This window comes from Quercus lobata, chromosome 10 (assembly GCF_001633185.2).
Source record: "Quercus lobata isolate SW786 chromosome 10, ValleyOak3.0 Primary Assembly, whole genome shotgun sequence".
NCBI lineage: Eukaryota > Viridiplantae > Streptophyta > Magnoliopsida > Fagales > Fagaceae > Quercus > Quercus lobata.
This window is the reverse complement of record NC_044913.1, coordinates 54,562,485-54,575,853: the sequence shown is the minus strand read 5'-3', so window position 1 is coordinate 54,575,853 and position 13,369 is coordinate 54,562,485. Positions and strand designations below refer to the sequence as shown.

Here is a 13,369-nt window from a genome sequence, read left to right as displayed (position 1 = left end):
CGAGTTTTAAAGTCTCGATTTGTGGAAATCAAGTTTTTGAAACTCGAGTTTCACTTCTTCTTCTTCAGAGTGTCAGATCGTTCTTCGTTCTTTGATGGCAGATCTGAAGACCAGATTGTGCCTCTTCAAATTGTTCTTCCTCTGTTTTTCTTCAGATCGTTCTTCGTTCTTCTTCTTCGTTCTTCGTTCTTCGACGGCAGATCTGAAGACCAGATCGTGCCTCTTCAAATCGTCTCTTCATTCTTCCTCTTCAGATCAGAGTCAAATTGTCTCTTCGTTCTTCAGATTAGATAGTGCTTCCTCTTCAGATCGTGCCTCTGAAAATCATTCTTCCTCTGTTTTTCTTCAGATCTTCAAGTACAAAATCGAGTCGGTTTTGCTTTTTAGAACTCGAGTTTATAAGACTCGAGATCTATAGATTGAAATCGAGTTTATAAAACTCGAGATGCTAGTTTCCAACTTTCTTTCTATCGCATCGTAACTTACGATATACTCCCTTCTCACTGTGCTATTCTGCACATTCCCCCCAAAAGTTTACCTTAAAATTCAAGTTTTAATAGTATAGGTATTATACTTTTTATATATATACATACATACATACATATATATATATATATATATATATATATATATGAAAGTAATATTATGAAACAAAGTAATTTAAAACAATAGTAAGGCGGTAGAACCATCCAAGCAGTATATATGAAAGCAATTAGAACCGTTCAAGATGGTGGTAGCAACAAGTAGTATAATAAATTGAAAACTGAAAATACTTGTTATTGAAAATAGAACAAAACACTTACAGTAGTAGTGGTTACAAGATTGAAACAGTTCAACAGCTTAATAGTTACAGGATCTCAACAGAGCAAGTTAACAGTTACAAGAATTGAATTAGTCCTAGTTACAAGGATTGTAGGGAAATAGTAGTAGAAACAATGAATATGGAACTCTCTCTAAAGAAGGCTTCTAAAAAGAAAGAAGTTTTGGAGAAAGAATTCTGTCCTAAACTTAAGGGACAACCTCCCTTAAATAGACAAAATTTCGGAGTGAACAATACCATGAACAGTAAAAGTGAATAGTGAATAGTGATTGTGAACATAATCAGTGAACAATGCTTTTTTCACTTTTTGACCCAAGTAATCAGCAGCAAATTCTTGTAATTTTCCTCAATCTAAAGTGCCAAGACTTGCCAAAAGAGAGCTTGAGGTGACCAAAAGCCTAAGGAAACTCCTTTTCCAAAGAACATCATCATAAGGAATCTCTCTTTTCAAAGAACATCATCATAGTAGTGGTGGAAATGAACAGTGCATATATATATCACTATAGAGATTTATTACTAATATTATTATTAAGACTTCCACCTCAATAGAGGTTGTATTTATATCAAAGTATTAGTTCATTGAATTAGCCGATAAAGTAAATGCATATATTAATTATTTATAGTTGTTCTTTAATATTTTATAATAGAGGAATTTATATGATTATTTTTTATAAATTTTATATAACAAACTATTTTTATTTGTAACTAAACACATCAATTTCAACATTGAATGAGTAAAGAAGACTCAGAAAAAAAAAAGAAATGAATGTTTCATAAAGAAGAACGTCATCATGAGATTCAACTCGATGTCTTGATTTCTGAACCTTCAAGTTCAAGAACAGCATTAAATCTGAATTCTTTGCCAGGTATAAACGATGACATTAGCTCTTCTGCCTTCTGGATTGTGTTAATTTTGTTGTCCTTCACATTCAAATTTTCCTGTCATGGAGTAGAGAAACAAAATAATTACCATAACTTAAGAAATAAATGGCGATAACTAATAAGCGTCAACAATTGCTTACATTCTTCACATAATCATCCATGGTTGAGTTAACTATTTCTTGTATAACAAACTTAGTGACACGCTCTTCACCAAGCATTTGTAAGAGAAAGCTTTTTGGGACCTGAGGAAAATTATAAGTTTGCCATTTGTGAAACTACTATGTTGTATGTAACCAAAGAAAATATTTCTAAGAATGCATAAATCCTTCACAAGAAAAACTACAGGATAAGAGCATCAGCTATTTTATCAAATCACAATTTCTTCCATATGAGTGACATAGGTTTGGTAAAAGGAGACAAGTGCAAAGGCACTGTATACTTAATTTACCTCAGATATTTATCAGATAATCATAACTTACATACCAAAAATTCAAACATAAACCTGGTATTTGGAGCTGACAGAAACAGTTTGAAATAGTTTCACTTATATATGTTCATATAATATTTACATATGACCAATACCGTTGTCAAGTTTAAAATTTTTGTGTTATAACTTGGTTTTTCAATTTTAAACCAAGTGATGTGAAATTGCAAGATTTGCTATCAGAGAAGTAATTTAATCTCTATTTTATTTTTACTTCTCAAGTGCGAAAGGATGTTTTCTTGTAGAACCTGAGGTTGTGAAGCACTTGTAAGTTATGGTGAACAGGCAAGTCCCACCCCGAGACACAACTCCTAATATTAGTTCCTTTCGTACATGTAGGATAATTGCAGTTGCAGACATTCAAAATAGAGCAAAGGCTCTATAAAGAGGGTGTAGGAAGCAGAACTTGCTGGTATGAAGAATAATTCCATTGGTATGCCATAAATACCGTCTATGAAAGTTGAATCACACAAGAAGAATAGTGAAACAACGGTTTGAGACTAGGATGTTTAAGTATTGACCTCTTTTCCAAATAATCAACATCAAAGTTGGAACTATGAAGATCTCAAGCACATAACTAGAAAGAGGCTAAAAAATTACAGATTAAACTTGGATACCAAAATTCGGGCAATAACAATTGTTTTATATATATTTTTTTAGAAAGCCTAAGATCAGAGGCCACTTGCCTGTGATGTTTTTCCTTGAGTAGCGCCAGTGCACAAGCAAAACAAAATCTCGTTAGAATTCATGAACAGAAAAACTAATAAGCTGCAACAATACGATATCATTAACAAAAGGATGTCATAGTACTATCATTATAAACTATGCCCTTCACACATATAACTGTTCAAAATTAACTACATTGGACTAAAGTTCAAGTTTATGATCATAAGCTTGTCAAAGTGATCAAGCCCTTCTCCATGTTATTTCAATCATTAAATATCATGTGATTAATCACAAGGCTAAAACCACCAGTATGAGCCATTAAAAATGTAGTTAAAAGCCCAAAAGGTATCATGTAATTTATCACAAGGCAAGCTACCAGTTTGAGCCATTAGAAATGCAGTTAAAAGGCTAAAGCATATGAACTGAATTGTTTTTTTTAACAATCCTTATGTTTTCAATTAGATATTATACAAGAACAACTAAACACAGTAAAATGAATATATTTTATACTGGCTGATCTTAAACCTCAATAATTGAAGTAAAGCCAGGCTATGCAAGGTTAGGAAAAAGTTATTACAACAAAGTAAATGCATTCTAGAAGGAATAGAATAATAATAAGCATTATAATTTTTGTCACATATTTACATACACAATTATGTATATCATTGTTTCCGTGAAATTACAAAGCATCTGAGAATTTTAGAGGTCTTATCAATAAAATAACCATAATCTGTTTTGTATCCACCTATGCCCGTCAGATAAAATAAGCCCCTATCTTGAGAAACTTCTTGCTATGACCATATCTAATTATTTCTAAAGAGAATAAACACAAAGCATGGTTATAACTTGAACAACATTGGCAAGGGATATCAGAATTTTACCTCCTTTTTGCCTGCGAAATCCTGGAACAGGTGGGGCTGTGCGAGCCAAATTTGTTAGAACCTGATCAAATACTTTTTCCGTCTCATCCCCAGTCAAGTTCACTTGTATCTACCAATTGAATGTCATGAGAGCATTGCAATATAAGTTTCAAAGACACCTAAGTAGGGGCAATCCAAGAAACACAACCAAATCTGGCCATCTATTTCACAAAAGGTTTAAGAAACCATATGTTGTCCACAGGACAATTGTTTTTAATAAAGATCCATTCAGACGCATCTTCCAAAGATGAATTATATGGCCAACTTGATAAATATAGTATTGGAATTTCTAATTAGCATAGACAAAACTAGTTCTGTCTTCAACCATCTTCATTAATTGACATACCAAATTTTAAAACTATATCCAGAATGGAGAAAGTAACAAGTCAAACATGCTTAGCCAAACCAAGTAGAAGATCAGTTCATATTTGGTAATTATTTTATTAATTCACATTCACGCATAATTAAAGAAAAAAGAAAGCAGGAAAGAAGCATAAGATTTAATTCACAAAAAAATCATATCACCTTGTACAAAAGCCAAAAAATCTTTTATATGAGATTATCTATCAACAAAACAAATGAGTATTACAAATTTAATCTTGCAGGCTCACTTGCATCTTATTTTCATCTTGAGACTCAATAACTATCATAGCACTCTTCAACTTTATTGTTTTGCCCTTCTGATCTGTAATAGATGCCTCAAGACCTACATTGCCAAAACAACATAATACTTAATTACTTACAAAAAAACAAATGTAAAGGTAAGAGATTAAACTGCATTACTACCAATGAGGTGGAAGAAAGACAAAATGAAGAGGGAAAGAAGAAAAAAATTGCATGAATTTATAAGTGTACTTTAAAGTTACTTCACCTGAACTAGAAGCAGATATTTGCTTGGTCAAACGTGTTAGACCTCTTCTTTGGGGACTACTAGGGAATAATAAACTGAAAACAACAAAAATATGTAACATGAGTGTTCCTATAACTACAATTTATAAATCTCAGAAACAGTAGCTAATTAAGTTAAACCCATATTTGTATGGTGACATTAAACGGCTTAAAAAAATTTAGATGTAGAACATCAAAAAAATTGGCGCACAAATAGACTTAACTTCAGAGAACTAAATCCTGTACTAAGCAGGAGAAGTTAAGGTTCAGATTAAGCAACATAACAAAGTAGCCTAATAAATACTTGACACAAACACACACACACACAAGGAATCTAAGAATATTCAGCAGCTTATAACAGTTGATGTGTAATCAGTTCATTCAGCATGTTCATATTGTCTTACTGTAAATCTTTGTTAACCTTTTCAATAGACTTATTGCCGTCCAAAAGTTTAATTAATTAGAAATATATATGTAAACTAGGCACTAACTAAGGACTACAATTGAAATGCAAATTGATTCAAAATCAATGCTTCCTAGAGTGTAGTCCAACATGGGATCTCTCATGTAATATCTTGATATGATTAGACACTTAAAAAAGAAATTATTCTAAACTAAAAGAAAAAGGTCCAACTTTTGGTGTATAATTAAGTTGAATCCTTGGTTCCCATTATATGCCTGTCTCACATTGTATGTTCCCGTATCAATTTTCACATTAGAAATTAATTCAGTTTGTGATCACAATAAGAAAGCAAAATCCATTGGAGCCAGTGAAACAATCATCTTATCTTAATTATGCCTCTTACATTATGCAATAAGCTACAGTAGATTCTCTATATAAGCATAAAATAACTGCTAAAACATTGTACAGAAATAAGTGATTTACCTTCTACACAGATAGTGCTGCATATCACAGAAATTGGTGCATGTGGACTTTGGACATGTAAGAACGTGACTGCAGCCAATTGTTAAATGACAAGATTGCTGTAGAAGAGAACTAAACTGAATTATCTGTTAAAAAATAAAAACTTAAGCTTCCTAATTTTTTTAGATGCTCTCTATACAGGACTGCTGTGGAACATGATTTATGTTGCACTCTCGCCACAAGAATAACTAGGTAATCACTTGCAATTAATGTCTCCTAGCCTGAGTCTCTCTTTTTTTTTTTTTTTTTTTTTGAAAAATTAAGTAGATTGCATTGAAAAACAAACCAAAGTACAAGCACCAAGCAGAAAATGGCTGCACGAAGAGTCAAACCAACAGCAAAAGAGCATACAATACAGCATGCAACACAAGTGTTACATACAAAACAACACCTACGACCATACTATTCCCACAACACAGATAAATTACTAAGTGTCAAGAGCTGAGACACAGACAGAAGCCTCCACAAACAAAAAAGAGATTTGTTTAGGATTGAGTTCCTAACATTTTTTCGCCACAACAGCCTATGGCTTATATCATTCCTGAATTTCCTTGAACCAACAATCTTAGGTAGTTTGCTCTTTCTTTAGTTGCCTATCCTGGTCTGCTAATTCCTCTTTTGGTGCTAAGGTTTTTATTCTTCGCTCAAGCTGGAATCTTGTGAATAAGCTCCCCTTGAAGCACAAATACATTCAGTCTTATGGTCATTTGAAATCTTTTTCATATAATTTCTTCAAAGCCCAGCCTGCCTCCTCATTCCATCCTCCAATCTGCCTACCATAGAGAAAGAGCACTCAAAATAAAGATAATTATGAGATTTTGATTCTACTCTTACAAAAGGAGCAAAGCAAGTAACCTTCATATCCCCAAGAAGCAAGCCTATCCGTAGTTGTAAGCTTTTTGTGAGAAGCTATCCAAGGCATAAACACATGATTGGAGTATTTTTAGCAAAACATATCATGTGCTACCAACAACTTTGAAGGCTTTGACAGCTTTTATAGCTCTCCAGTTATCCATGCAGTTATAAAAAAATTTTGCAGCAGGGAGCCAAATCACAGCATCCACACCACCAAGCTGCATTTCACAGACTTTGCTCTGAATTTGCACAAAGTCATTAGATCTTGCAGGAGGCCACATTCAATTACCATCAACAAGGAATTTAGATAATCTGTCAGTGGAAAACTAGTAGCATCATTTACATTCCTCTATTGCCATAGTTTTGAAGTAAAGGTCCATGCTCATGGCAAGTGTCATGCCAAACAAAGATACGCTTGCCACTACCCACAATGTGCTTCAACAGAGGCCCCTGCCACACCTCTCAACTAAAATATTTTTCTCCAATTCCAGTAAGAATCAGCTGGTATGGCCACCTCCTCAAAGTATCTCCCTTTAAGGAGGTCAGTTTGAGCCCCAAAAAGGTCCCAAATAAACCTCAACACAGCAACCTAGCTTATTCCAATCCGCAATCCAAAAGAATTCCATCCCTCCTTTTATGCCATACCCAAGTCATTTCATAAATTATACTCTAATTTCTGCTACACCAACTCAATTATCCTCATTGGGAAGAATAAACAAGCTAGCCCAATATACCTGGATACTATAAAGAAATTGCAACCTCTCAGCATACGACAACTGCTTGCCACAACATGAATTTATCCTACTAGTGATCTTATCAACCAGGGGCTTGAAATCATAAATTTACAGCTTCACAAAAACCAATAATAATTATATCATGCATCAAATATATGCTTCCAACCTCTCAAGGTGTGTGGACCTCACAACCTATACATATATCCAATCCACAAGATACCTCCTCAGCAACCAAAGGGGTCACTAAATTTCTAATCTAAGAATTTTAGTTTCATTTGAAACATGGGAATATAAGGAAACCTTTAAAAAAACATTCATTTTCTTTGTTACCCACTAAGCCATGAACTCATAAAAAATAAAAATAAAAACGTCAACGTTGTAATTCTTCGTTCAATTGTTTTCTCTTGAGGTCATCAATCTTAGTACTACTCTCTCGAAGCTCTCTTAACAAGTGCAGTTCCATTCTTACACATGCATGGACATAACTAACCATGTATATATGCAGTTCATGATCATATCTACTTCTTAAGTTGGTGTTTGGTTTGTGATAATTTGTAAGTTGAGGTCTCTTACTGTGGAGGTTCGAGGTTGTTGTTGGAATTCTGAGGGAATTGTTGTCATCATCATCGTCGTGATTGAAGCCATGCTGCTACTGCTGCTTCTTTCCTTGACGATTCTCGTTCTTACAAACAGGCTCTTATCCCTTTTTTTTATCCTGGGACTCAACGACATACCGTTTGGTATGCGACTTGTCGTTTGACTTTAGGATTTAAGGAGACTCGAGCCTGTTTGGTCTTCCAATTTTTGTATTTTTTGTTCTCCAAACTTTTAGAATTTTTTTTTCTAAAAATTATATTTGAAACCAGTTTTCAAAACACAGTTTTCACCTGATTTGTGTTTGGCTCTTATTTTTTAAAACAAGTTTTCAGGAAGAGAAAACCAAAAATTGTGTTTGGCTCCCATTTTGAAAACAAATTTTGATTAGTCTGAAGGAGACAACATATAGTGTGGCCCTACAAATTTTCGATGTATTTACGGGATTGCCACCAAATTTAGTTCTCAGTTTTAAGAAAATACCAAAAACTTGTATAGCAATTAACCATTGCGTGCAACAAAGACTTGAAAGAATTAAGTGAGAAATAGGTCATATGGAAAATATGAGGCACCAATGGTAGCAAGTGATGAATATAAATTCTCTGTACCACTTTTTGTGTTCTATTTTATGTTTCATCGATCAAAATTTGTCATGTATTTATTTAACTTTCTTTAAAAAATAGTCAAAGTTTAAAATGAAAAAAAAAAAATATATATATATATAACATGTTGTAATTGATGAAATATAAAGTGAAATATAAAAAAGTGATACAAAAAATTTGTATTTGCAAATGATGGGTACATTATGAGAACATATGTTTGCTGTCAATCAAATTCTAATAAGGCATCGCATGTTTTATCTCTAGAATGAAATATGCTCTCTTAAAAATAAGAAGAGGGCACTACTCAAAGAACAACAAGAGAGCTCATGTTTCCCATGGAGTTAGACCTTATAATTTTGAGAGAGAAATCTTGCATGCAACTTTATACAGAATAATTAATCATAGTGGACATGGATGACAATGGATATTTAGTAGGATTTTTTTTTTTTTAATCTCAACCCATTCATAATAGTGAGGGTTTAGGTTCAAATCTTTAAACCCAAGATTTTTTTTATTTTTTGAGAAAGAACAATGTAAGTTTGGGAAAGGTTTGATCTTACAAGTTATGTACTTGAAATCGTTTCGATTATGCATGTATTTAAAATTTTAAAATGCCTCAATATTAATTTTATTTACAAAAACATACTCAATATAACAAAAATAACTGTCACCTATAAAAAAAAAAATACAAAAGTAACTGTGTCTCATTTTTTCTCTTAAAATATTATTTAATATAGTATAAAAATGATTCTCAATACCTGAATTTATGTAAATAATATTTCAAATGTTCAAGTTTCAGTGAACACAACTTGACTCAACCCTTTCGACTCTATTCATTGTTAAATAAACAAGCGAGTTTGTGTTTTTCAAATATAAATGGTATAGGTTTGGAATTTGGATCCAAAAATTTAATACAATTTGGCATGTAACTAAAAATTTGGGTTTAGACTTTAGAATTAAAAATGCTTTTTTTTTAAGAAATAAATCCTATGGCAGGTAGAATCAAAGAAATTCAAACCCGGAATTCATGTTCCACAGTTTGACTTTTGGTGATTGAAAAAATAATGGAAAACACCTTATATGATGTGTATGCTTAAAGGTTCTTCTAAATTTTTTTAATGGTTAATAATTTTGTTGATGTGAAATGGTTAAGACTTATTAAAGGTAAACAAAAAGGTCTTAGGATCCTCTCTACAAATGAATCTATATATTGTGGTTGTCATAAGTCTATATATATATATATATATATATCAAAAAGCTAAAACCTAGTATTTATTGTTACTATACTTGTATTTTGCTACCTCATCTGCCATGTCATTGGTTACATAATCATTCTTTTTGTTATTTATTTTTTATTCCTAAATTTTGTTGACAATAAATAAATAAATATATACACACACACACTGACTTTACACATTCAACTTTGACGATTTTAACTTTATGTATAATTTTGCATTTACATATTGACCTACATTAATTTAGATCTTTATACAGAAACAATAAACTCAATGAATAATCTAAAACCACAAACAATATCAATACACACACAAAGCTCTTTTTGTGCCACGTCATTAGCATCCTTTCTTATTTTTTAATTTTTATAATTTTTACTTTGTTCAACCTTTCATCTTCTTCAACCATTGTCTTTTTAGTTCAATTCTTCATCTCCTCCAATCTCTATCTTCTTAAATTTTTTATTTGAATTCCTATATATATTTTTAAATTTTTCCATTATTACTTTCTAAATTCTACCGTTTCGCTTTTTTCAATATTTCATATACTTTTATCCTAACTCTTACATCTTAATTATCTTATAAATTTCTTTTTACTTCTTTTCCACCGCTCTCCCATATTCCGTCCAAGTTGTTCATGGTAAAAAGGTCAATACTCTCTCTCTCTCTCTCTCCAATTTTGTTTCTTTTTTAGTGAATTTTTTTTATTGTTTTAACTACTTTTTTTTTTTCCGTTAATGGTTATTTTTGTTATTGTTGATTTAATTGTCACATCACATTTTTTTTTTTAAATCTTTTTGGCAAATTTGTATCGACTTTTATGCATATTTATTAGGAATTTTGTTATTCCAATTCCTGATCACATTGTTTTTCTTTATCCTATTGGTTTGAATTGATTTAATTTAATAATTAGTTGTTTTGCGAGTTAGAATTTGATTTTTTTTTAGTGATCCATTTAGATGTTAAACTATGAGACTTTATGAAGTTTCTTTCATTTATTTTTTATCCTTTTGGGTAGGCAAAATTGTAGTTTTTGTAGAGAAAGTACTCCTAATAGTTTTATTAGAAGCATTCTATAATGTCACTTATTTAGATAAAAGCTAAGTTTAGTCAAACAAAAATAATTGAATGAGTGACATATTTTTGCTTTTGTAATTGTATTATTATTATTATTACTATGATTATTATAGAAACTTAATAATGAGATTTTGCTAATAGTTGTTTATTGGACAATCTATTTGGGTGAAAAAATTTGCAGTTTTTATAGAAAAAATAATCTTAATAGATTATCAACAACAAACTGTTTTTCTAATTAGTCAAATTAATCATTGTTAAGTGATGATTGATATGACATTTTGTTTGTTTGAAAAGCATCTTCATATGGATTTGTTTTGATTAGGTATATTTTATGAATGTATTGAGATAAGTATTGTATTCAAGAAGAGAGATCATGGTCATACTTTGTATACTTTAAGAGAGAGAGAGAGAGAGAAAGTGTGTGATTTGGGATTAAGGATGACATTAAAATAGAAGGCTACAAGTTGAAATTTTGAACAGTGGCAAAAATATTTTAATACACACTATATTCTATCACTAGCAAATTGGCTCATAATATGAGTAGATAAAAATTTTAATATTAAAAGAAAGCAAAAAATATATATATAATTTTTTATTTATAGAGAACACAAAAGTCATTACTTAAAAAATATTAATAAAGTAGTATAACATTGTTTATTTTAGGGGAAAAAAAAAAGATTCTTGCCCTTTGTTTACCAAACCCTTTATTAGTTTGGTAAACGGTTATGTGTGGTCCTGATTTGTGGCCAAAACCCAAAGTATAGGGGATCTCGGTCCAATGAGTCCAATACAATAAATTTGTAGAGAGTGGGTCAAAGAACTAGGCCTTAATGAATTGAACAACAGCTAATATGGAATTAAATGACAATCAGGCACAAACGAGATGTATTGACATTAACAGACTTTCGGTCTGAGGAGGCTATAATCATGTATATTGATCACAGTTAAATATAGAGACAATTTTGATTACTACAGTGTTCTGTTTTCCTTTTTTCGATCCCTTCTTCATGAAGAGTCTTTCACCTTATATATCCTTCTTTGGATCATCTTCACCCTTCACCTGTTGATCATCCGAACCTTTACTTGAGTACCTGTCCCATCAGACATCCTCTCTGATTTTTTGTGAGTTGTGGTAGTTAAGGTAGTACTATTTAGAGGTCTTCTCCACATAAATGTGGTCAGAAAAGTAGTTGCAGTGCATTTAATGCGGTGGTGGCAGCTTTCCCTTGGATATTTTTGAGTTTCCTTCATTCTCGTATGTTCATGAAATATGTCTCTTTTATTGGAGCTTTCTGGAGGATTAGGCTGACAGATGGAGTACATATTGTGAACTATTTTCATCATATCCGAGGAGGATTTCCTCTTCGGATTGCCTCCCACTTGTTCCCCATCTTTGATACTTTAATTGGTAACGTTTAACAATTACTTGCTCCTCCTCAGACTTATCAATGTCCTAGTCCCTACAGGTTATATAAAGAAAATTTATTGATTAATAGTTTAATACATCTAAAATAAAATTCTCTTATGAGAAAAATGCTTTGTTACAGATGATTAGTCATAATTATATAATTTTACGAATATTTTAGAAAATAAATTATATATTATATTTCATTACAAAATAATTAGATATTCACATGCATCACACGGGGTTACGACTAATTTAAAATAATTTTCAGTACCACATCATTTACATCAACAGTTGAATTTTCATAAACTACAATTTTTAATCCTTTGAATGAAAATTTCAATATCTTGGCATATCCATTCAAACTCACAAACATGAAGATTTCAAACTTACAAACATGAAGGTTTTAGATTTTCTTTACATTGCATGACTAGCATCTTACAATAGATGGCAATTTGCGATTAGAGAGAATAATTTCAGGCAGTAGTGATAGGATTCTTTGGAAGAGTGAATAATTTCAGGCATGGGATGATAGAAATACATTTTTTTTATTCTTTCTTTTTTGAGAAAAATGATAATAGTAATGCTTTATGAGTGCAAAAAAAAAAAAAAAAAAAAAAAAAAAGATGAAATCCACTACTTTATTTCAATAACACAGGACATCGATATTATTGCTTTTAAACCATAAACACAAATAGGAGTATAGCACAACAAGAGGCTTTTGTCCAGTGGTCAGTTCTACTAGATACGCTAGGATACAGACACGTGTTTAAAACTGGACACGTGTCCACAGCTCAACGTATTCAGTGAAACTAGTCATTGGACACAAGCCCTTATTATTATGTCAATTCTTATTTAACAGCAACTGGTCCATATCTTATATCTGTGACCCCGTCAATATTTTCAACTAGTTTGCACCGTGACATTCAACTGGACAACCGAGTGTTGGGTAGCAGTGTCCAAGAAATATATCTTAGAAGTTGCATAGCCCCTAGCAAATCGGAATTTCCCAGTCCCGCCCACCACTGCAACCTCTGTATCAGGATCCTGATTAGTACCTTGTATTTGTATGGTGCTTCTGTTGTACTCTTCATTTGTGAACACTATTGATGCCGTAGCAAATGCACGCAACCCATCAAACGAGGCTGTCACGTACAGGCCTTGAAATTGCGCAACTTTGGGTGACTTTGGATCTGGGGTTTTGGTGATATTGTCGTCGACGACATAGACGGTGCCAAATTGGGTGAATGTCCAAGCCTTTCCAGCAATGCCTGCAACTGGGATC

At 32.0% G+C, this 13,369-nt stretch overlaps 2 protein-coding genes across 3 annotated transcripts; both read right to left on the bottom strand.

The window, feature by feature from the left end:
* Nucleotides 1-1,476: 1,476 nt before the first annotated feature.
* LOC115962748 lies at nucleotides 1,477-7,893 on the bottom strand. 2 transcript variants are annotated; one of them, XM_031081626.1, is made up of 8 exons: nucleotides 7,748-7,887; nucleotides 5,547-5,644; nucleotides 4,644-4,717; nucleotides 4,384-4,478; nucleotides 3,734-3,842; nucleotides 2,873-2,886; nucleotides 1,843-1,944; nucleotides 1,477-1,759 (listed from the first exon to the last, which is right to left on the bottom strand). In XM_031081626.1, exons 1-8 carry the CDS (start codon nucleotides 7,817-7,819, stop codon nucleotides 1,619-1,621), a joined length of 705 nt encoding a protein of 234 aa, XP_030937486.1. In that variant the 5' UTR covers nucleotides 7,820-7,887; the 3' UTR covers nucleotides 1,477-1,618. The 2 variants fall into 2 exon arrangements, with proteins under 2 accessions (XP_030937486.1, XP_030937485.1); XM_031081625.1 differs by having other exon boundaries at nucleotides 1,570-1,759; nucleotides 5,547-5,671; nucleotides 7,748-7,893.
* Nucleotides 7,894-12,974: 5,081 nt separating this feature from the next.
* Nucleotides 12,975-13,368, bottom strand: LOC115964989 (dirigent protein 23-like; the record flags this gene model as incomplete). The annotated part of the gene is made up of 1 exon (XM_031084204.1): nucleotides 12,975-13,368. A coding segment is annotated over one exon (381 nt), but the record flags the coding sequence as incomplete, so codon positions are not given.
* Nucleotide 13,369: the final 1 nt, after the last annotated feature.

Excerpts from the sequence above, each read along its gene's own strand:
- LOC115962748 (XM_031081625.1), bottom strand. The coding sequence starts at position 7,819 with ATGGCTTCAATCACGACGATGATGATGACAACAATTCCCTCAGAATTC. Across the intron at positions 4,718-5,546 it reads CAGCACTATCTGTGTAGAAG|TTTATTATTCCCTAGTAGTC; the intron begins GTAAATCACTTA and ends TGTTGTTTTCAG. Across the intron at positions 1,760-1,842 it reads TGGATGATTATGTGAAGAAT|GAAAATTTGAATGTGAAGGA; the intron begins GTAAGCAATTGT and ends ACTCCATGACAG.